This window comes from Protomyctophum parallelum (assembly GCF_964188405.1).
Source record: "Protomyctophum parallelum genome assembly, chromosome: 15".
Lineage (NCBI taxonomy): Eukaryota > Metazoa > Chordata > Actinopteri > Myctophiformes > Myctophidae > Protomyctophum > Protomyctophum parallelum.
The window spans coordinates 42,415,747-42,440,681 of NC_139710.1; the positions used below are offsets into that span (position 1 = coordinate 42,415,747).

The following is a 24,935-nucleotide window of genomic DNA, read 5'->3' on the forward strand; positions in this document are numbered from 1 at the left end:
ATTTAGCCTCCAAGTGATTTGTGCTTCCTATAGGAGTAAATTTACTTAACCCATTTAGGCCTGAGGCTGATTCTAAAAAGGCCTTCTAAATCCTGAAGTTTTCTGAAAAACTTCAAATATTTATATAGCAGCATCACATTTTTTACATTTTTGAATACTGTACATACTGTACAGAACCCCCACTGTACAGAATGTAGCCGGGGAGCCCAGGCCCAAAAGCTCAAGGAATAGAGATGAACCTGTGATGTCATGACATACTTTTTGTTTGTGCTTTTTCTAGTCACAGAATGAGAGGTCTGCTCTGCCTGAAACATCACAAAAAAAGTTTATGGCCATTTTTGTATAGCACAGACAACCAATATAAGGCAAACATTTCCAAATTTAATTATATTTTAAGTAGTATGTGACATGTCAAACAAGGGGGTTCTCATGATTCTGAATCCATTCCAAGCATTAGTTTTGCATGAAAAACACTCCTTGGCCTAAATGCGGCCATCACACCTCATCACATTTGTGATGACGGCTGTGGCAGAGCCAGACCTCTCATTCTGTGGACCTTAATGACCAAATCAATAGAAAAAAAAAACACAAATAAAAAGTATCACAGGTCCTATAACCTAAAGCAACATTCCTGTTGGATGGAATACATAGCCTCTTAGATTTCAGTGGGTATTAAGTGCAGTACCATTCAGGGAAGCCAGCCATATTGTAGACCTGGGCAGGCAGTAATCATGATCAAACTCTGGGGAGGCTGTTGAAGATACGGGGAGGTTTTAAAACATATTCAAGCCAAGCTGTATCCTTTTTTTTTGGCAATAATGTTTTTCCTTTAATCCCCCCCCTCCCACATTTTCTTCCTCCCAAATTAAGCAAAATCACACTATGGTTTGAGTTATGTAGATACCGTGCCATGTAAAATCAAATGTTGGCGACAGATCTTCAATAATAGACATTGGGCTCCATTTTCGTCACCGCTAAAACCCCTTATCCCTAAACTTCTTTGCCTTTTTCTACTATTTTGAAAAAAAAATGTAATAGTTCAACTAGCCAATCTACATTGACACGTTGTGAGCGTGTAGACTGGCCATTTTAACTATAAAAAAATGTTTAGCAAAATAGTAAAAAAAAAAAAAAAAGGCAAAGAAGTTTAGGGATATAAAGGGGTTTAGCGGTGACGAAAATGGAGCCCATTGTTCCTACTTCCTGTGGATTTCTTTAGATTCCTTCTTACTATTTTAAGATCTGAATCTGGATCCATGGAACCAGTCCGAATCTTCATCCTAATTCAAATAGTAGAACCAGAAGGAAGTTGACATTTTTATTTAAGAACCAAGAAAAAATAATGTAAGGTTTCGTAATGTTGCACATTGTCAGAATCCGCTTGCATTTGTTTATGTACCAACGCATTTGTTTATGTACACAATGACTTTGAGACCCCCGTTTCACTCTGCAGTAAAAGTCAAAGGGGACAATATTTAGAGTGATCAGTTTCTAATCAACGGAGCAATATCAAAGCTATCTTCCCAATATTTGGAGTTGCATCATAGCAAGGTAACTACACAACCCAAACCTCTGCCTAAGGTTGGCCAATTCCCCATGTGTTCTAGCCCCTTGTCAGTTGTCACTGCTAACTCGGTTCTAGGGAGAGCACAGACCATCACGTCTATCCTCCGATACGTGTGATATCAAGGCTTGCTTCTTTTCATCCTACAGTGAAGAGTTTCACTGAGAGGACACAACTCATAATGGAACACACTGCTCCAGCTAGTTCAACAACCAAATGAGCAGGCTGCATTCACACAATGCAGCCAATACAGAACACGTGTTTGATGGCCACCTCAATGCATTTCCAATGGAAGTCACATTGTTTGACCAAACCTTTTTTTTGATGGGGGGGAGGAAGCAGACCACAGTCATCAAACAAAAATGTTTGTTTAAAGTTTAAAGTCACATGGTTTAACTGTTAAACGATGTGACTCCCATTGGAAATGCATTGGGGAGGCCATCAAACACAGACAAAACAGGTGTTCTGTATGGCCTCATACACACATATCAAATGAACATGCTCTGTTCCGTCTGTGTTTCATGGCTCAATGCTTTTCCAATGGAAGTCACATGGTTTGACCAAACACTTGTTTAATGGGGGGAGGGGGGCAATCAAACAAGAGTTTGGTCAAACCACATGACTTTCATTGGAAAAGCATTGAGGCGGCCATGAAACACAGACGGAACAGAGCATGTTCGTTTGATATGTGTGTATGAGGCCTATGTGTTTATGGAGCCTAGGAGTATCTGGCACAGTGACAGAGATCAACCCGCCCGGCTTACCTCCCGTGAACACGGCCAATTAGCCCTTCGCAAAGTCCCTCCCCAACCAGTCGTTGTCCAATAGGCACGTTAGCAATGGTTAAGAGAGGCGACACGGCAAGCTTTCCTTCTCACCCATTGAGATGCATGTTAAATTACGGGATTTCTCCATATAAATAATCGATCATCAGAGGGAGAAACAGTATCCTCAATCAACTTTAACAACCATCCAAAGTTTTCATGTAATGCACGGTAAGACGAGACTACAGTGATTGTGACCGTCGCAGATTACTATGAAAACCTGCAAAACCCGCCCGTCAGTCGTGTCACGCCTCGATATATGGTTAACAGTCCATCACCCCTTGTGACATCACGTTTCCATATGGCCGTCTCCATATATGAAGATCACGACACAGATCTCATCAAACCCTGGATAGCCCTACATCTAGATCTGCAAATATGGAGCCGGCCAGCAACTCTACGTCTGACCTCAAACCCTTAGATCTCTATATATGGAGCTAACCTGTTCTGACATTCCATATGTTCATCCTTAATCCTTCTCCACCCGTCCTTCCTCTTCAATGTCTCCCTTTTGACTGATACCCGTCCATTCAACAAGCACGAAAATTAAGGCCCGGCCCTACCTGGGCCCTCATCAAACCCTGTACAGTGTACACTCAAGACACTGCCCCCGCTGCCACCCTTAGATATGGAGTTGACCTGTTCTGACATTCCATAATGTTGATCTGACCTCATCAAACCCTGTACACTCAAGACACACTCCATATATGGCCAGTACAGAATTCATTCCATATGTTGATCTGACCCCCCATGCCAAAGCGCCAACACAGCAGTCTTACTGCTTAGTATTATTGCCATCACCTGTGTGGCTCAGTCGTGTAACTTCCCCGACGTTAGCCGTGTATGTGTTCAACAACACAGCCATGCAAAATAACACCAACAGCTATGAGGTGACAAAAGCTTGACCATCCTTAGCAACGGTTGCTAAACTATTTGGATTGGCATTGGACAATCGCTTTTGGGGTGGGGTTTAGTGAAGCCAAGGGCTAATAAGGTTCATATGGACACCCAGCCAAGCCGGTGGACCACAGAAGACTCAAACCTCTAGTGTCTAGTCTCTGCAGTTGTGGACAGGAACTTTATCCCTGTGCCACCTGAGCGCTGAATTGATTAAACAAGGGCTGTCGCCTTTTTACGTCTGTCTTGCTATAACATTTGTGTTACTAAATAATGGTTTGGATTCAGTTCAACTGCATAGAACATTATATTTCTCAATGATTACAACTGGTAGGGATCATTACTATCATTAACTATCATCAATCAATAGTTGATTGACCTAATCCAGAGGTTCCCAACCACCGGTACGGGACATGTACCACCGCTAAGTGAGGTGCGAGTGAAAATAACCTTCCAGCCGAGAGAAGTTGACTCGTTCATGAGATACCAATACCAAGGATTCATGAATCGTCAGTGTCACTGTGTTTTTTTAAACAGTTTTGAGTCTGTGCTACTTCCGTGTTGCATAACAGTGAGTGGCATCTTCATCGTAGCATTAGTTTCATGTGCAGATGCGTCACAAGAAGCCGTCCTATTTTGTCACGGTCACGCTAACACTAAACAGGATTATTTCATGTCAACATTAAAGTACAACTATCAGAAGATGTAACACAGGTAAAGTAATGTGTCACTTTGCAAGTTTTACACCTGTCCAAAGTAATTTGTGATACAGACAAAATTAACCTTTTTTAATCCTTGTTGATATAACGCCATTCAGGTCAATGATATAACATAATATATAAATAGCAGCCAGCCAGTCACGACTAAACCGCACGACACCCTCACACACACACACACACCCCAAGAACAATGCCAGTCCGCACATTTTCTTTTACCTATTAGCCGGTCAGTGGAAACAGAGAGGTTGGGAACCCCTGACCTAATCAATCAATGTCGACTAATTGATAAGCTGTGATTTTCCTGAGAACCTGAATTTACTTAAAATAATGTCCTGAAATTTAACACCTTGTAAATTACTGTCAACCAGAGGCATCAGAAAAAACATGAGGTGGCATAAATAACTATTGTTCACTGTGTGAACTAAAGCTTTTGTTCCCCATCATAACACATAAGCAATTTCAGAATCAAACAAACACTGTTCAGGAGCAAAAATAAATCAAGTACGTGATCATGGATGTCTGTTATGAACACTGTTACTGAATATCCGAACTCTTTCTAAAAAGGTGCTTTCAGACAGGCATCGTTTTACAGACGTTGTCGCCTGGATCAACCGCAGGTCTGCTCCAGGTCTGCCCAAGTGGGCTGTGACAAGTTAACGCAGGCGTAAAAGAAAAAGCTCAACTCATTCCAGGTCTAGTTAGTCGCGGGCGTGTGCACAAAACGAGCACGCACGTGACAATTTCACGGTAACGCACTCAGGTAAATACGCTTGCGTATTTACCGACCCTCTACATCTCCTCGACTTCTCTGTGCGTACAGAAAACAAACGCAGGTCTCATTGAAAATGAATTACTAGGCAGTAGGCACAGCCCATCTGAAATGACCTTAATGCTAGGTTTTAAGTAACAGCTTTGATTTTACACCGTGAATAGTTTGGTTGCAAAATAGAGGGAGAGCGAGTGCATTTTCCGGCAGGGGCTGATGCCGTGGAGTCGCCGCCAATTGCAGACAACATCCGCAGACGTGCTTCTCAGTCCAACACCCTACCCCAAACCCTAAACCTCACAGGGAAGCCACGGCTGATTTTTAACCGGCAGCGCATGTCAGGAGCTACAGGTGAGTTTTAACCAGCGACGCTGACCCCTACCCAAGGCCCAGTGAGGCTCTCCAACGTTGAAGCACTGGACACCAAATGTGTCCAAATAAAAAAAGGCGGAAATAGGCGGTTCTTCCGGGTGCTTCAAAACACCACTGAGCAACTTCCACTGACATGAATAGCGGGGGGGGTATCGTGCCGGTTCAGTCTCTATCCTTCTTTATACTCTATGCCGCTACCCCACAGGGAAGACACAGTGATTTTTAACTGGCAAAGCATGTCTCGGCAGTTGCGGCATATGCCTATATTATTGGACTTTTAGGCCATCAGGCTGAGGTTGTGAGACACTCTGCTACGCAGTGCATGCACATTCTCATTTATAGGATTTGGCTGCTCCATTGCCAGGCCACCATTGTAAATGAAAAATTGTTCTTAATGACATGCCTGGTTAAATACTGGAAATTCCTGAGTGTTAATTTATCTCCGAGTGTATCTCAGACTCTACGAAACCATTTAGTTATATTTGAATGAATTTCGGGCTTCTTTAATGTATGACGTTTATCATCCAAATGAGCTTCATTTCACCCCAGTGCTAACATAAAGTGCTGAAAAGAAATGTATGTATTTGCTGTCAGCAGAGCGACTCCTGTACTTGGGCTGGCTCTGCACCCATCAGGACGGAGGTTCCATGTCCTCCCAGTGGGGGCTCCTCACTGACAGGTGAGCCAGTAGGACACAACAGCAGTGACAACACACAGAACTGTGTGTGGGGAGAAATCAATTGGCATAACAACTAATAGGGGGTAAAAAAAAAAGAAAAAATATACATTGAATTTTTTCAACTGCTTTTCTAAATCTAATTCACAAATCAATAACATTATAGGTATGTCATACAATAGTTTATATGAAAAAGTAAAGCAATTTAAGTTTCATGCCAATCAAATGGAGTCTGAATCAGGCTCTTCCAAGTTAGAACAGGCCTCAGACAACAAGGATATGACAGTGACACCCACCAGCAAACCTGCACACAAGTCTATTTGTGTCTTCAGAATCAGAGTTGTGTGCCAATAAGGGGCCAGCTACATTCTTTCAAACATCAAATTAAGTGAGCATAATTAGAAAGGCAATAGTGCACTTCAAGCCAACACCAAACCCAAATCGAATGTGGCCAGACAGACTATACCATTAAGTGATCCTAGAGAAAGTAGAGGCAATCCCTCAGTTAGATCTACATGCATATATAATAAATGATAAAGCAGGTGGTAGAAGCAAGCAGGCAGAGAGGTAGCAGGCAGGTAGGTAGGTAGGAAGGAATCTGGAGGGTGACAAAACTGGCAACATGGGCAATATGGCTGCAATATTTACACATCCAAGTTAAACATGATTCAGAGTATGGAATGGGTGAAAGAATGTCTTCAGTTGCACTTTTATTCCATGGAAATGAATGAGCCAGGGAAAGATTTCCCCAAAGTGTCTCGGCATCTTTGTTTCCAGACCAGTTTGTTCTAGTGCCCGTTATATTTATTTCAAGTTTGGTTAGGATACAAATTGTCAGGGCCAAACCCTAGAATGGTTCATCAGTCTAAAAGGCTAAAGTCTGCAGCATAATCCAACCGAATGTGTGTTTGGCTACGGCACTGTAGGTCAATAAGAACGAAAACATGTCAAAAACTTCAGCAGTGCCTTTCAGAACATTGGATAGTAGTTCATGGACCTCTCAGGGTTTGTAACTAGCCGAGCTAAGATCTTAGCCAAACGTCATGTGTGACTGATCAGAAGTGGGCACTATTCATTTTGTTTATGTATGTTTCCTGTCCAAGGTTTGATTCTGCCAGAAGAGACGTTGACTGAGGAGGTTAAGAGGTACTCAATCTGGGATCCCATCACCCCAAATAAATAAAATAAAAGTTTTTCCTTTGAATTTGCTCCCCGTGTAGAGACCAGATGTCGGCCCGTTCACTCTAGTTCAGCCCTCCTCTTCCGGTGGTTCTCCTCCCACGTAATGGGAGTTGCTGACAGATTCAGCTGCAGAGCTCTGAATCTGTCTTGAGAGATTAGGAGGTACTAGCCTCGTGGTACAAGCAGCTCTATGACCCCAGTGACCATAAACATGTGTGGCAATAAATGGCAAAATCTGCATGCCACAGCGCGTAGGATTGGTGAAACCAGCGGTTACAGCACTGTACACAACGCTTCAGTGGCTCGATTGACGGAGCGAGTCGCAGTGTTGAAAGGCAGATTGCAGAGTGGGCTGGGTCTAGCGTTCAGAACACAGAACTGAACTTGGGAAGTAATAAAAATGCTTTTGTCCAGAACTTTGTTCCACGTCGGCAAGCTCTGGCAGATGCTGAACAAAGTTCTTGTTCCGTTTGAGTGTTCTGGAGCCGTAACCGTCTAGAAGAGGGAGTGTCTGTGTGCCTGCTGCTAATCTCACAAATCGACTGGACCGAACAGCACCACATTTCTAGTGCACACGACCAGTAGGGCACATATGTTTCATTTTATATATTTTTAAAATTTAACTTTAATTTTATAATGGAAGTCAAGGGCTGAAATCTCACCCAAATTGGGACTCATATGTCACAGATACTGTACGTCACATCACAGGCTGGCCACAATACGATGTTCACATTAGAGCCACACCGTTGTGGATCCCGAGAGGTTTCAAAATGCAGCAAATGTTAATGTAAAAATAGACAACCTTCTCTACTCAGGTTCAAAAGAAATGTAGAACTAGAAATACTATTTTAACACAAGACATACTTTACGTTTACCAGTATACGTTTATTTCTATTTATTATTTTGTATGTATTATTTGGTTATAATTGTATAATTTACCGCAAACCTAATGCTCATGTGATGTCATTCTATACATCCATTGTTGTGGAATAAATGTATACGTAATAACCGTGAAGCCGTGATTTTTCCATACAAATATACTATAATTGCATCCCTATTTATGAGTACAAAACCATTTTTGCTTTGCTCTCAAGTTACAGTAATTATTTCTGACATCCAATGTTGCTGCGGCTGCCATTCAATACCACTGCAACAGTTCACTAAATGGATATAAATATGGACTGTGCGTATGATAGAGAATGTAAATGAGATGGAGTAATGGAGTACATGATAAATAGTACGTGATGTGAACTAAATCTATTCCTTCCTTTCAATACACATTAAGGTCCTCAACTATGGAGTCTAACAGCAATTATGTAGATGCACTCCTTTTCTCTGTTCCAATGCATAAGGAATTTTACAATTCTCCATTCTGCTAGGATTGTGCAAGACCAAAAAGACTAGCATAGCCTTAGCCTATATTAAGCCTCTGAATTAATTGTCATGAAGGCTATGGCAAAAGTATATTATACTATAGCATACATACCATGAGCAAAACAAATACTTATGAACAAAGCTTATGGTTAAATATAACTAAATATTTAATTGAACATACATTTATGGATATAAAATGTATCTAATCATGCCATTTACAATAAAATAGGTGACTGACATGCTCTGATGAAGGCTGCATAGCCGAAACGCGTAAGCGTTCCTTTTTGGTGTGTGCCAATAAAGAAATGGAAATGTGACTATGTGAGTACTTTGTCCGCCATTTGTTAAAAAAAATTAATTCCTATTTTTGAGTGGTGCAACCACTCCTACAAGCAGCAATGTCCGCGTACCTGTGTGTGTATGTACCTGTGTGTGTACCTGTTTGTTTGTATGTATAAGTGAGCACAGTGAGAGAAGAGGGGAATTGCAACACTCAGTTCACACGTGTGTGATTTTTTTTATGTGACTGACTATCTTTGTTCCATAAATGAAAATGTTTTTGACTGCTAGTTAAAGAAATTAATCATTCATTAATTTTATGTTCTAAATTAATTGGTTTTAGATTAACTGCACACTAAAATAAATATTCATTGACTATAACAATAACCTTAGTTGCAGGCATAAACTGCTTTAAATTGCTTTATGCCAAGCAGTATGGTGGTAACTACTTGTCAAGTTTAATGACCTGGGTGTCAAATTTACAGCTGTAAGATTGACAAACTATTATGCAGCAGTATTTCATGCCAATGTCGTTTCAAAATGGCTCAAGTAAAGTTCAGTTGTAAATCGTTTTACAACCAACTGGAGATCTAGAGATGCAAGGGAAGAAGGAAGGCAAGGAAAATAAGAATGGTAAAGAATAATGCAACTTGCACAACACACACACACACACGCACACAGACACAGATGCTGTCTACCAAACCTCTTCACACCCATGTACTGTTTACATTAATACTTCTGTTATTTTCAAGTGCAGCAAAGCAACAAATAATCAATAGCCATATTGCCCATTTTACCGCATCCCAATCACCCAGTGTGCAGACAGGGGATTATCATTATTACTGAAACCAAAGCGATTAGCATTGTGATTAGCCTTCTGAGCACTCCCTATGATGGGCTTCCTGTCCCAGTGCAAAAAGGGGGCAAACAAAGGGCCCATCCCCAGAGACTAGTGTCTAGGACTGGGACTGTACCATCGGCCTGCTGCTCCTCATGCTGCTGCTGCCACTGTTGCCGCCGGAGTGTTTTACGTTTGGCGTAATCGTGGTCGACCGGTGTGGAGATGTAAGGAGGGGATGTCAGACCTGGTGCGGCGCTGTGCGGGAGGGAGGCACCCATGATGGCAGCCGTGCAAACGGACGAACCCAGGGAGTCTTCGTCCAACGCAGAAAGGGGCTTCTCCCTGGAATGAAAAGGTGGAGAGAGAAAGGGTCAGTATGGAGGCTTCAACAACAGTTAAGGAATCTCGTTTCTTCTTGGGCAGGGGGATAAATGTTTTCACATCTCACTTTTCATGCGACCTGGGCATGCTCGGCATGCTCTTCTCCTCCCCTCTGGCAAACGGCCCACAGGCCGCCTCCACCAGCTGGGTGAAAAAGAGCTCATGGTCCAGGTCGGGTTCATTGGCTTCCAGGAGCTTCAGGATGGTGGCACTCATACGGAAATACAACTGGAGAGGTGATGGAGACAAGGATTAGTTAGAGGTTTATATTCCACTTAGTTTATTATACCTTCAGGGAATCTTTGCTGGTCAACTGCTGTGGAGGGGGAAAAAACAGTATAAAGTAAGTATACCTACATGAGTTTCACCTAGAAACTCCATTCACACTTTTTATAATTCAGCTGACTGTGGAGACACATGCTGGAACTTTTTACTTTGAAATGTTTTAGAGTTTTAGAGTTATTTAACTTAATCGCCCAATGCATTCTCAATGGCAATAACACAAACTTTGGCACCACGTATTAATAAAAAAACGTGTTAACATGCACCCACTCACACTGTTGAACCACAATATACATGGACAGTACAGTAGCTTACCTCTAAGGCCTCCATCGCCAAATCAGGAGGATTGTGGTAGTGGATTTTCCGTGGGTACCTGGCTGCCTCCTCATGCAAATAGTGTGCAGCCTGTACAGAGACCAATATCTCATTACACCTTTCTCCGAAGGTCCCTCAGGGATCCACAAGATTAAACAAAGGACAAAAAGGTTTAAAGAGATAATCATGATTATTCTGCATTAAAATTGAGAACACCATTATCCTTTACACCTCATTAGTCTCACCGACTTGGGGAATAAATATACGCTAAACCATTTTCGCATTTTATATTACTAGGGTGAATATTTTCAACCACAGCAGGCAGGCATTCTATATATATATATATTTTAGATATTTTTTTGCGGCTTAAGCCTTTTATTGTTTGTTTTTTTAAGGGACAGACAGTAGGCCGGGAGAGAGATGGGGGAAGACATGCAGTAAAGGCCGTGTCGGCCACAAACCATATATGGGGGACTAGGTTGGTGGAGGGTGTGTAGAGCCCAGGATCACATTAGATGATTGACACAGGGGTGAAAAATGGGTTACAAAATCGTGGGATAAAATATATATATATAAAAAAAGAAATTATAGAAGAATTGTGGTAAGCAATGCACACACACGTTTACTTCAGACCTAAGGGGACTAGAGACAACACATGGAAAAGAGATGAAATGGAGGGAATAAATACTGTAGCAGAGCTTCATGAGCTGACATGGTGAGTTCACAGTGTTCCCAATGGCCCCCTCCTCCTCCTCATTTCCACCTCCTCCACTCTGCCGACCTCCACAAACCCTTCTTATTCCTGTGGGCTCACTGCCCTCCACTGAACAGACCTCTCCATACATTGTTCTATGGTAGAAAACATCACATCACCTTTTTGTAGAGTTCTAGGTATTCCCGTGGAGGCTGCTTGCGTTTCTCTGCTATCTTTCCCAGCATGTAGTTGATTAGCCACTCTTCTTCATCGTTGTCACCCTCACAACGAGAAGCCCCCTGGAAACATTGAGAGGCGGTCTCCAGCATGGAGTCTCTCCTTTCCTCCATCTGGAACAGTACACGTACCGACGTACCGTAGTTTAGGCGCAGGCATATGCAGATAGCCACACACAATTTGGGGAAATGCTCATCGTTTAATTTATTTCTTGCACATATTTATGTATACAGATTTATTGGAAGTTTGTATTGTAATATTTGGCGATACTGAAGTAGAGCTTTCGATTTGACGAGCAATCACCCAGGACTAGCCTGCCGGGTGAACATATTCATTGGGAGTCACTATCAGCCGCTAAAAGCTCAAATAGAGGAAGAGGGACTATCAAGTACCTCAAGGGAACAGATATACATTAACTCAACAGTGAATTCTCAAGTGGCATGACCACAAGTGACAAGACATGGCATTTAGCACACTAGGGAGGGAAACGTGCTCACTGGGCCCCGACAGTGGACAGTGCAAAACTGCACCCTGGCATGAAGTGCACGTCGTCAGGTTACCTGTTTAACCACGTCCAGGGGAAGCTCGCTCCGCCACTGCTTGAGCTGCCGCGAGGCGAAGGAGTGCAGGGCATAGCACATGGTGCCATATTCGATCCACAGAGACAGGTTGGAGCTGTCTATCTCCAGGGCCCTTTTGAAGCAGATGAGCACTGCTTGGGAGTGCTTCCAGATGGGCCCGTCGCTCTTCAACTCGTTGGAGTTCAGCTTCTCCTGGATGCGACTGGCCCTGGCCAGTGCCATGCCAGCCCAGGAGTCAAACCTGAACGAATACACATGCATGACATACGATCGTGCATCGTATGTCAGTGGACAAAAATAGTATGTTCTGTGGATGCCGTGCACATATGCACATTCAAACGGAGTTGGTAGTATACTAGGGACGGGAATCATCAGGGCTCTCCCGATAAAATCAGTTCCTACGCACTGATTCGATACTGTGATTCTGTAAGTATTGTTATTCTGTAAATATTCAGACTGAAAATAAATAATGTAACTTTTAAAATACTATGAATGACTATGAAAAACAGTCCGTTGGAACTTTCAATGACGCATACGTAAATGTTTAATAAAGTGCACAAACTGAGCTTTGTATCATCCATTATGCTTACATTGCTTTCTTTCTCCCATTTTTACTCACACCTATCACCAGAGAGTAATACGCAGACTAAAGATCAATTTGGAATAATTATAGCGATATAAAACAAAAGGGTGGTTCTAAAGCAACTTGTTTGTGTGCCGTTTGTTTTTATGTAAAGCACCTTTGAGTTCAGAATCAGTCTGAAGGATGCCATACACATAAAACTTAATGTGCCACCACCAAGACAAATTCTGAAGCACGCAGAATTGTAAAACACCAGAAAATAGGCAGATACTGTTTGTTTTTTTGCTCATAATTCTAACATTTTTAAGTGGTATAGAGACCATCACTGATGATGCCAACCTGTTGGGACACACGCATATATCGTGCATGTAGAACTTGATGGCTTTGGACTGCTCCTTGTTCTTGAAGTGGTAGTCGGCAAGGAGGTAGTAGATCTCATTAATGATTGGAGGAGCTGTGGCGCCACCCTCAGGAAGACATGGAGTCTTAAAGAAAATACAACAGACATTGGATTGACCACTTAAATTACACATGGGCATTGACATAATATGTCTGGCACTCGCCAATCTGTCATTGGCATATTATGCCAATGACAGATTGGCGAGTGCCAGATTTGTAACTTTTCCCAAATTGTATGATCTTTGTCATTGTCTATGGGATTTGGAAGTCCCAAGACTGCCCATCCCCAGGCATGGACTAGCGATATATTATTTCACTGCCCGAGTAAATATTTAATTCACCCAGTGCCAGCCAGTTTGTCCTTGCCTTTTAAGTACTCATTCACATAATATTTACATAATAATTACAGTGACATTTGCTGGGAATTAAAATCCAATAATAGCGTACCAAAAAGAGGAACGATACAGGAGCGCAGCTAAACGCATGTGAAGAAATACCCTAAATGGGAGTGGATGGGAGCTGTTTTTAAGCGATCATGTGATTTCCTGCTTCGTGGTTTCATGACAGGACGTGTGGCCAGCCATCACTTGGTGAAAATAGCCAATTTACAAGCTCATAACACAGCAATGCGAGTGTTGTGAGGAAAACGTATAAAGACCTGCATCAAGATAGGGATAACATGCATTGCTGACCTTTGCCGTCATGCCCTCGATGTACGCTGCCACGTCATCCATAGAGAGAGTAGGGGTGTCGCTGGGGGGTGCCATGCCAGAGAACCTCCTCAGAAGGTTGGCCAGGTCAGCAGATACCGTACTGGTCTTGTAACTGTCAAACTCGGGCAGCGTCTTCGGCTTAAAATACTGCAACATGTTGAAAGCATTGCTCCACAGGAGCTCCACCTGCAGTTCAGACATGAGAGTTAATACTAAATACTATGCGGGCTGTAATGTTTAATGAGAGTTAATACTAAATACTATGCAGGCTGTAATGTTTAATGAGAGTTAATACTAAATACTACAGGCTGTAATGTTTAATGAGTTAATACTAAATACTACGCGGGCTGTAATGTGCTGCTGTGGTGATTATGAGTGCAGTGCCAAACGATAGCATGATGTATGCTACTTAAAGAATTATAAAAAAAAGCTCTAATTGATATTCATTGGTTAAATAAAATGTATTGTTACCAGTAAGACGCCTTAAGGCGACGGGCGACCGAAGGGCTGACACACTGTACCGGAATAATGTCACTGCACATTAATATTTGTGTGTGTGGCGTGGTACCGTGCAATATTAGGCCAATGTGAAAAGGGTTTCTTCTTACGCCTTGGCATTTTGTTCCAAAAATGTGTTTTGCGAAGATCCACCCGTTGGTGTCGCTATAACAGGCCAATGTGAAAAGGGTGGGATATATTCCTGAGGCTTTTTGTTCGAAACGGGCTAATCGTGCAAACTTTGCAAGCCAATATTAGCCAATTAGGATGGAATATGAAATATCGGACAGATCCGTCTTGAACACATGACTATAGAGATACTGTGTAACGATTTGCGGGATTTATGGACAGAATCTGGAGGAGTAATATCCAAAAATGTGTTAACAGGCCAGGTTAACGGTGCCAGAGCGTCGCATCACGTTACGCTTTCACTGCACGTTTGGGCCTCAACTTATTGTTATAAACTTAAAGCTCTGTTTCTGATAGTGTTTGTTCAGTAAAGGTAATCTCCAGCATTCGAATAAAGTGGGTCAGGAGAAAGAATCCATTTATTAGCTTCAGTTTTATAGTCTTCCAATTCTGTCTGCTCTTTTTTTTTCTCCCTCGTTTCAATCACTTCCGATTTCAAATGTTTATCCTGTATGCTGTATGATATCTCTCTCCTTAGTCCTGATTAGATTAAATTGTTATCCCAATCTGAAAATAGATATTCTGAATGTCGCAGAGTGCAAAACCGGTGTCAATTCATGTCTGATGCATTTAAAATTTCAAGCCCCCTGGAAGTAAAGCCATTTGCTCATCCGTGTACTGACTTGTTGTGAGACATTCTCAAACTCGTATGGTGTAGATGACCAACCAGTTAATTAAATTTGGCTAATTAAGTCAGCTAACATAATGGGTTCATCATGCATCTACTGTGACTTACAACGCCAGTCATCAAGGTTTATCTACATTCAAATGTGGGGTCGATAACTACCGGTAGTGTCCAGATATGTGCACTACAGGTCATAGTGACTTCATAGAACACACACTGTAACTCACATGACACAAGCAGCAAGGCATGACTGGTGCTATGTCCAGACGAGGATATAATTAACATAACCACAATATGGACAAAGGAAAGTTTTAACCACGGCCGAGCCGTCCTCGTGTATACAGGGTCTGTGTGTGTGTGTGTGTGTGTGTGTGTGTGTGACCTGTGGCGCAGCGTGGTCCTCGAGGTAACGAGGCTTGCTCTTTTTACTGGGGTAGCCATACAGGCAGTAGAAGCATTGCTCCAAGGCCATCTCTAGCTCCTCTTTAAACGGATGGGAGTCTTTGTTGCTGGCGGCGGCTGCGGCTGCAAACTCTTTTTCCAGAACACCGATCTGCATCAAACATATTTCATGTAGTCGTTGTGAAACAAGTTTAAATGCTGAGCCCAAAGGATTTAAACAAAGGCATAATGGTTGAAGGATTTTCAAATGCTGTAGTGTCATAATTAATTATCAACTATTTTCATTATACTGTTTGTGAGCAACGTTCTATTCTATCGTCTCTACTGGCTTAATAATGTTATTTGCCATAGAAAGTAAGAGATAGTCAAAAGGTTGGAAGTCATAGCATAATGTTGAAGAGTTAGCCTAATGTTTGACCTGAAACGTAATATTCCAGGATCACTTTAAATACATTCTCAAGGTTTGGTACTTTAAAATTACAATATTCTCAAAACAACATTATTGTTTAAAGCACAATTTACTTGCAGTACTTCCACAAATGTGACAATACAAATACAAACTGCTCCGGGCTGTTTGATGTGGAACTTACCTCAGTACCAAAACGCCTTTTGTGTATAACGCAACAATGGCTCAAATAAAAACGACTGTCTGAGGTGACGTGTTACGATAACACTCACATAGAACTTGAGGAGCGTGCCATCCGAGTTGCAGCACCAGGAGCGCCGGCCCAGGTACTCATGGGCTGTATTCAGCAACATCAGAGAGGAAGGCAGCATGGGAGTGTCAGTGCCATCTGAGGAGAAAAGGTCACAACAATGCCCAGTTCATTTAATATCCCAAAGAGTAAAAAATGAAATATGTGGAAATAGCTGTAGATCAGATAATATAAAATGCAAGAGATGCATGTAAACAGACAAATTACAGGCAAGACAAGCACAGGAGTCTCCTAACCAAAGGGCAGTGTGGTGGCCATTTGTATGTGTACCACTGGGTATGACTTAGCGGTAATCAGTCAATGATAAGTCCGTCAAATGCAGGCTTTGCAACACCAATATTTCAAGACTTGCAATGAGCTATTGCTATTAAATAATGACATATAAACTTATGTCACCACTAGATGGTAGTCTTTAGCAGTAAACAAACAGTGGGTCATTCCTCTATATAAGTTCCAGTTTGCGTGACCAACCAACCACCATACCTTCTTCATCCCCTACAGAGATGTGCTGTCGAAGCATGCAGTCAAAAGCAGCCTCCTCGTGTTTGATGACACGATGCAGGATGATCCATGGCAGGACAGAGGAGAAACACGGTTCCTTAGGGTCGTCAGGTATCGTCATGCTGAGGTCAATGAGCTGGAGACGACGACACATCACGTTTAGAGAACACGTGTAGCAATCACACAATGCTCCGGTCACTCGCTGAGCCGCTACCTTCATTTCACAGTTTTATGTAAGCAGTATGGTGGTGATGATGATGAATATTAGTGGTAATGGTTGTGGTGATGTGGATGATGTTAACCCATTTTGACCTGAGATCAGATTCTAAAAATGTCTTCTACGTCCTGACAAAAAGCTATGTTTCTATGTCAGTCGTTCTTCGATTTTTACAAAAATAGCAGACCTACAAGCTCAATCTGGAGATAATTTTGTTTAGATTGATTACTCATTGTAACTATAATAGTTTTTTGTATGCAAGTTAGGCACTTACTACTGGTGAAGATGATAAAATAAAACTAACTAACTAAACAGGCTAAATCATAAAATAACATACCTTAACTCTGACCCAGGTGTGGCATCCATGGCCAACCTGCACTGTTTAGTTTTTTCGTAATCTTGTGAGAATATTTGAGTCATGGCTGTGATTTGGGATACTCATGTATTCTACAACATGAACATACAGTTTATTAACTCTGCCAATAAAGAACAGCCCCCGAGTTTAACACTTCTCAATCTCACCTGGATGAGGTTGTTGGCCAGACGGGCCAAGCTGGAGGAGCGAGGAACGTTGGCCAGAAGCTGTGGGTCCTCGGCGAAGCAGACCTCAATGCCAGTCAGTAGCTGTGTGACGGTGCTGACCCACTCCTCTTTGGCACACGGGGAGCTGGTCGGAACGGAGTTGAGCTGCTGCAGGGTTTCGTTCAGGGCCACCTCGGTGCACTCCATACACTGCTGATAATCCTTCTGCTTCAACAGGGAGTTCTAAGGCCACACACACACACACACACACACACATGTGAACGGAGGACAACAAACTGTGTCTGTCAACTGAGCGGGCAGTTTAATTTCAAATTAGCAGCGCTGTCATACATATATCAGTATATGTATGTATGACAACATGCCAATATCTTATGCTTATTAAAGGTGGTATGGTGTGTAGACTATTCAGTACATGATTCATTATGCAGACTTGCTGTTGCCAAAGACATGTATGTCACTGTGTCAAACTTGTAGAATATCTTACCTGCAACAGCATTAACTGAGCAGGCCTTTCAGGTGCTGCGCTGACAAATTCAAGAGGTTTGCTTCTGCCGCCATAATTGAGGGTGGGCTGTAGTAGACGCACAACAGATTCAAAATCCCCAGACTCAAAGAGGCGCTGTATTTCCTCCAGAGACTGACAACGCTCAAGGGACTTAAGTCGCTTATCAATCTGTCAATGGGAGAGAATAGATTTTCACTGAACCAGCAACAAAACAGAAGGGTTGCCATGGCTTCACCACATTTGGTTTGCCGCAAGTACACTCGACAATATCTCAAATTCACATTGAAATCAAACGGCTAATGGCACCAACCTCCTCCACTGAAATTGCTGCATCTACTCGTAGATTGGGCAGGTTGATGGTGTAATATTTCTCATCAGAGGTCTTTGGTTTGCTCTGCAACAGGCCTGTGCACACGTCATAGCTCTCTAGGGCCAGCTCCATATCCCCCTGAGAAAGATATGGATGCACCAGAAAGAAGACTTGAGTTACTGGTTTATGTCAAGCATAGAAAATCCCACATACAGTAACGACAATTGAGGCAAAGGCAGCATAAAGGTCTTACCTGAAGAGCCAAGAACCTTGCCTTGAGCCAGTAGACACGCACCATCACGTCTAGCCAGCCATCCTCAAAGATGTCCCTCTGGGTAGAACCTAAGGCCAGCAGCAGCAGGTCACCCTCAAAGTGCTGTCCAGGGAACTCTGTGTCAGCTGCATCGCTGCCCTGACCGTTCATTCTTGGAGACACTATGAACACGGAATATCAAAAGAAAATTACGTTTCATACCATTATTGAGGATAGACAATGAGAATAATCAGTTTGTCAATTGGTACATACCAGTCTTCCCTTTGCTATGCGACCATTGCTCCAATTGTAGCTCCATGCATGCTAAGCTCATCTCCAACATTTCCTGCACAAGAAATATCTAGTTATTGTATTGAGCAAGTACAACCGTTTGTGTGACGAATTTATCTTTGAAGTTGAACTTTAACATTAACAGATTTCATTTACCCCTATGTGTTGGTTGCTGCAGTCTCTGAGCAGAGGATTGGGAAGTCCACCACTGTGCTTCCTCCATGTCTGATAGACATCCAGTACCACAGCGGCCAGCCCCCGGGACCACTCCTCCATAAACTTCTGACCAACCGCCTTCAGGTAGCGCATCATGAGCTCCAGGATGCCACCATTAGTCATGTTATTCAGCAGGAAGTTGTGGACATCCAGTTTTTCTACAGATAGGTGGATGGCATAGTTTGTTAACCTGATAAATAGGTGACATGTGAGAAGAATGTTGTCCCTGTAAGTGCAGAAAACTTTCTATATTTCAACTGTTTCCCAATTAATGCCTATTGTCTCCGTCGAGTGAGTCAATTGCTGATCTACAAGCTCACAATATGCAAAAGTACCTACAACATGCAAAAGTAGCTATAATTGCTGATTTACAAGCTCACAACACGCAAGTTTGCTGATCTGCCATTTTATCTATTTTTTAAGAATTCTGGAAAGGTTTGCCCACAACAGGACCATGGCACGGTTACTGTTTTGGGGATGTTTATCAGAGACAACAAACAATAGTGGACCATTGTTAATACAGCATCAGGAGGATTTTTTTTTTTTTTTTATAAGATATTTTTTTGCGGCTTACGCCTTTTATTGATTTTTTTAAGGGACAGATAGTAGGCTGACAGGAAACGGGAGAGAGATGGGGGGATGACATGCGGTAAAGGCCGTGTCGGGTTCGGGAGTCGAACCTGCGGCACACCGCGACTGGATCACCAGTCCAGTGCCCAGACCGTTACGCTACGGCCTGGGCCGCATCAGGAGGATTTACATGCCATATTTAACCACTTAAACTTACTGAGCTTACTTGTGAATACAAAAAAAGAACTACTACATTAAATCCACTGTCTGGAACATGGGTTCTTTATTCCATTTTCTGAAGAGTAATGGTTTTGGTTATGGGTCAGACCGGGCACATTATTATACGTTATTATTGAGCCTTCAACTCACTCCAGTGTGTTCAGGTTTTAATATCAGGCCCATTGAGAACCCTGTACCACATACCAGTTTCCATGTATTTAACTGAGTCCATGGGCAAACAACCTCCATGGAGATGTTGCGCGTCATCCTTGACATCACACTGGGCCTCCAGATTACTGAGGCTCTCGTCATCGTCTTCAGGATCAAACTTCCGTAGCCTAAAAAAAAAGAAGAAGAAAACAACTGTGGTTGTTAGAATTACATCAGTGTCTGCATGCATGCTAGGTGCGTTTTTGTTAGGTTTGTCGAGATTTACCTGGAAGGCAGATATTTGAAAAGCAGCTCTTGAAAATCAATCTTCTCTTCCTTCTTGCACTTTGTATTTCGGACACGGGCCGACCGCCGTTTGGCCGTCTCCCCGCTGTCTTCCACCACGCGTTTCCTCTTGGGGGCTTTCTTTCCCTTGTCAGTCAGGGAGGTATCCATAGCTGCAAAGGTGGCGTATGCATTTGAAATCTAATCATCAATAACTCATACTGCATAATAATTACATCAAATCAATAGCAATGTATTTGCACTGACCAACAAGAGGTGGATCTGTGGTGACCTCCACAGTGGTCTGACTGGGGATGGCCTGAGCCAGCGTGGTGGGTTGTGGCAAGGCAGGGGCTTCAGGTATGGCTATTGGGGGCAGGGACGAGCTGGGGCTGCTGCTAGGCACAGTGGTCTGGACTGTGCTGGCCGGACTACTGGGCTGGGGCAGGTTCTGGAGGCAGTTTGACTCGCGGTATTCCGACAGGTCAATCCTGCGACCCAGACTTGGGCGTGGAGGCTCACATGTAGTCTGATGTCTGTACATTGCAAGAAAGCACTCTCCCACATGTTTCCACCTGGAGATCAACAAATGCAAGCAACCAAATAATTGTTATTAAAGGGCAACTTCAAACGTAAAACATGCTGTGACAGGGATTTTCCAGCAAAGAGAGAACACACATCCTCCTCACAATAGAATGATACAATTCATACACACATTTTTGTGAAGTTGATACAATAGAATTTTAACATTGACCTATATTATGCATATTCTGTTTATACCTACGTATATCTATTGTCAGTGGAAGTATAATCTGTAATATTAAATGCTTAACTAAAAAGAGAAAAATCAGGCTATCACTCACGAGAAGCAGCGTATGGGCTGAACAAGGATCAGGTCAGGTTTAGGCTCACGGTTAGACAGAGCCTGTCTGCGCTTCCTTAAGTCTGATGCTTCCTGTACAATGGATTTGCTCACCTCTTCGTCCACATCCACATAGTGAACAGACATGTCACTGCAAATAAAACCACAAAGGCTCAAGACTACAGCAGCAGAGAGATTCAGAAATGTTAATGTACACCACTAGAGCCACAATTCTAAAAGATTAATTACGCCTATTTGTTATTTAATTCATGGTTCACAGGTTCAGGTTTTCGTTCACCAATATATCTTGTTGTACATTAAATGAATAAAGACTTTAATAATTTAATATAGGCTACAACAGTACAACTAACAACACACAGCAGGCACGTAGCGTGGATCAAATGATTGACTGGGTAAATTAGCAAATTGGCTGTTTGCAATCACTTTATAAATGCCGTGGCGACGTGGGTGTACTACAAAACCGACGCTCGAATTTGGGGCAGATTTTACACTCAAAAATAAATGAGGGCCTGAATGTCTATTAAGCAGTATGCTATCCTGCCACTAGTTTAGGAACATGTGGGCCTCACCACTTCATGAACATGTGCATGGTGTCTCTCTTCAGACACGGCTGCTCGTCAAAGATTTTCTCCTTCAACACCAGGCCTTTAGTGTAACAGTGGTCTTTCTCCAAGGCTTTGGCAATGAAATACAAACAGCCTAGAAAGTAACAGAATACATAAATGATACATGCTTCTCTCCGTGGCTAAACCAGTCTGAACTTTAAACAATATATAAATGTGAGAAGGGTACAGTCACTTGTAATACAAACACTTACAAAAGATCAAGTCTGTATGGAGAATTATTAACAACCAGGCTGGTCATAATTTTTTTTATAAATTGGTAATTTGGCAATAAGATAATGCCAATCTAGACCGTTATTCAAAGGGTTATCAACACAATGAGGGAGGTATATGACTTACAGCTGTAGTCGCTAAGCGTGTACAGAATAGTAATGAGGTCATCCAGGCAGGGCCAGTGGTCTGGGTTACAGTGCAGACCCTCCTCAAAAGCATGTCGGGCCAGAGGGACACGCACCAATTTCACTGCCACCTGACCAATCTTATACCACATGTTCACATCAGTGGAATCCAGCATGACAGCCTGGAGAAAAAATAAAAAGGAAGGAGAGAAGAAAATGATACAATGGACATTGCATGACTGGTTGGGGCATTGCATTTCCAACATACATTGTTCCTGACTTTAGTTCTGATTAATTTACCTCCAAGTAAAACTCCATAGCCGTCTCAAGGTCATCTCGCAACGCAGCCAAGCTAGCTAAGTTCTTGAAAGTTGAGTATTTCAACATCAGCCCGGGATGCTTGAGACCCACTCTCTGATCCTCTGAGGGCTTAGCCTAAGAAATAAACATCAGGATAAGGATTTATCAAATGTGCAGTGATGTAAATAGGTTTTCAATGTAATGAGTCCCAGGATGCAGGGATGGTCTTTTAGATGAGTCCCAGGGACATTTCATGAGTCCCACTTCAACGACGTTAGGAGTCATATTTTGCCATTTACAAATTGCAGCATTTAACTCCCATTTCATTTTATATGGTTATAATGTGGTTATATTCATGTAGAAAACATAAGAAATGATTATTATATTTTGCAAAACAAACTAGAATAAAAAAACAGTACAGTAGTACATCCCGTGGATTTTTTTTTATTGCGTCCCTTAACTATGAACTGCGTTTTTTAATCTATTATTTTAATCTCTGAATGTGGCACCAGAACAAAGAAATAGGCATTGTCCTCTGAATTTAACTTGTAAATCTATTTTTATAATTAACTTTGGTATATGATACATTATTTTTGAAGTGTTTGCTTGTTTGTGTAATTTGTATGTTTGAACAAGTATGGTTTATGTGACCATTCACCACGCCACGTTCCTAACAGGTAAATCCTGATCCTTGTGTAACCAATAATGATGCATGGTAGAGGCCTAGAGAGATTTAAGTTTCTGTATATGTTGTGACATAATACCTCTTTGAGCAGTGGGGTATTGAGTAGTTCATGATAGGCCTTGGCAGACTCCTCAAACTTGTCGTGTTTTTGAAGATCTAAAGCTTTGTGATACAGAGCAAAAGCCCCAGCCTCCTGTAGAAAACAAATGTGACAACATTATTTTTTTTTAATCCAGGGAAATTCATGTCTGCATGAAAACTAAGGAAAGCCAAATATAACTTGATTCAACTGTATGGTTTGTAATTCTGGACCTGAGCTTCCTTTGTTTGACCCTTGCGACTTCTCAAGGGGTCTTGAGACTCATCTGCAGCTGCTGAAGCAGCATTCAATGCTGCTATCCGGATCTGGACAAGGGCAAGATATATATATATATATGTTAATATTAGTAAAATATTGTTACTCATTAAAATGACTCATTATCTCATTGACAATAACTAGTTCACACCGATAGCCATCACTATGAAGAATTGATGCAGTTGAGTTGATGCATAATTTCTGATGTTTGCCCATACCATTTTAGAATAGACAGTAGATTTCACTGCAGACGTAATTGCTTTTTACAGGACCTGCAAGTGTATCAAAAAACGTCACAGGACGGTCAGAGCAGTAAGAAACAAGATACACATTCAGAATATAAGTATAAAATAATAAAATGCAGAGAATGAATAGTGTGAATAATATGCATGCATAATTGCATATAGGCCTACACAGCATTTTGATTTTATGTAAAGCACTTTGGGTTTGGGCTGCATTGATTGATTGATTGAAATATTTATTAACAGTTTGTAGAATTTACAGTACATTTTAAGCACAAACTCAATACATTTGATGTCATTAAAGGTGCTATACAAATAAAGTGTATACTTATTATTATTATTGAAATCATCTCTCCTATTTATTTCCCCAAAGAGTGTAGGCGACAACTCACTCACCATCCATTGTACATTGTCAGGGACAGTTATATTAAGAGGTTTACTGTGTATATGGTATAATCCATGATGACATCATGACAGTCACTGCTCAAAATAAATACATACATACTACGGATAATCGGATTTACAACAAAATGTTCATGCCCCATTGTCCGCTCATCCTGATTGAATAATAATGCATTTGTATGAGTTTATTGAGTCAATTAACTCTTGATGGGGATCCAAGGCGCAGGGTATACACTATAGTACACTAAACTCGTACATTTGCTTTTTCGTTAGAGATACATAACAAATGGACAAAACTAAAAGAACGTCTGAATATGCATTAAAAAGCTTGAGTAGCTAGCAAGTGATCTCTGCTGAAAGCTAGCGTTAGCAATGTTGCTAAAATACCTGCAAAATGTGAAATGACTTACCCGGTTTGTTCCCCTTTTCAATGACATGGTGAAAATGTTAGGATCATAAACATTGGAGATGCTGGTTATATAGATAGGATACGGGTTTACAAAGTCCATGCATAACTTTATAATAATACCCTCCTTTGTTGTTTTGAGTGTGTGTGCGTGTGTGTGTGTGTGTGTGTGTGTGTATCATCGGTAATTTTGATTTTGACGTAACAGCGTCATCACCTTCGAGTAACGTCGTGAATCATTGGTCAATAACCACAACGTAAACTGGGGGCGTATTCATATGGCCAATCATGAACTTTGATGTTCGGCGAACAGCTTTAACTGCATGTGTGCTGCAGAGACCGGCGGTTGGCACCATAGATATATCTATGGTTGGCACCACTTGGCATCATTTTACCGCCATGAGCGCCATCTATTGGACCTGGGTGGACATGGGTGGTCCACTCACAGTTTACAGTCTTTGTATTGAATTGTGCTTGAAATGTACTGTAATTCTGAAAACTGTTAATACATATTTCAATCAATCAATCAAAA

General features: G+C 41.9%; 1 protein-coding gene across 3 annotated transcripts in view; it reads right to left on the reverse strand.

The window, feature by feature from the left end:
• The window catches only part of cabin1 (calcineurin binding protein 1), a 76,328-nt gene extending 51,767 nt beyond the window's left edge, over window positions 1–24,561 (reverse strand). For 2 of the 3 annotated variants that reach the window (XM_083784904.1, XM_083784903.1), the window contains exons 1-27: window positions 24,408–24,561; window positions 23,572–23,625; window positions 23,311–23,403; window positions 23,078–23,191; window positions 22,314–22,448; window positions 22,015–22,195; window positions 21,622–21,751; window positions 21,033–21,182; window positions 20,437–20,744; window positions 20,171–20,342; window positions 19,939–20,072; window positions 18,886–19,103; window positions 18,712–18,784; window positions 18,439–18,620; window positions 18,186–18,323; window positions 17,855–18,043; window positions 17,350–17,592; window positions 16,593–16,746; window positions 16,072–16,187; window positions 15,374–15,544; window positions 13,659–13,865; window positions 12,907–13,052; window positions 11,964–12,225; window positions 11,346–11,516; window positions 10,473–10,562; window positions 9,943–10,103; window positions 9,628–9,836 (exon numbers count right to left, since the gene is read on the reverse strand). In XM_083784904.1, coding sequence (XP_083641030.1) covers window positions 9,628–9,836; window positions 9,943–10,103; window positions 10,473–10,562; window positions 11,346–11,516; window positions 11,964–12,225; window positions 12,907–13,052; window positions 13,659–13,865; window positions 15,374–15,544; window positions 16,072–16,187; window positions 16,593–16,746; window positions 17,350–17,592; window positions 17,855–18,043; window positions 18,186–18,323; window positions 18,439–18,620; window positions 18,712–18,784; window positions 18,886–19,103; window positions 19,939–20,072; window positions 20,171–20,342; window positions 20,437–20,744; window positions 21,033–21,182; window positions 21,622–21,751; window positions 22,015–22,195; window positions 22,314–22,448; window positions 23,078–23,191; window positions 23,311–23,403; window positions 23,572–23,574 — 4,150 coding nt within the window. In that variant the 5' untranslated portion in view covers window positions 23,575–23,625; window positions 24,408–24,561. The remainder of the gene's footprint in view (window positions 1–9,627; window positions 9,837–9,942; window positions 10,104–10,472; window positions 10,563–11,345; window positions 11,517–11,963; window positions 12,226–12,906; window positions 13,053–13,658; window positions 13,866–15,373; window positions 15,545–16,071; window positions 16,188–16,592; window positions 16,747–17,349; window positions 17,593–17,854; window positions 18,044–18,185; window positions 18,324–18,438; window positions 18,621–18,711; window positions 18,785–18,885; window positions 19,104–19,938; window positions 20,073–20,170; window positions 20,343–20,436; window positions 20,745–21,032; window positions 21,183–21,621; window positions 21,752–22,014; window positions 22,196–22,313; window positions 22,449–23,077; window positions 23,192–23,310; window positions 23,404–23,571; window positions 23,626–24,407) is intronic. The other variant, XM_083784905.1, reaches the window with a different exon arrangement.
• Window positions 24,562–24,935: the final 374 nt, after the last annotated feature.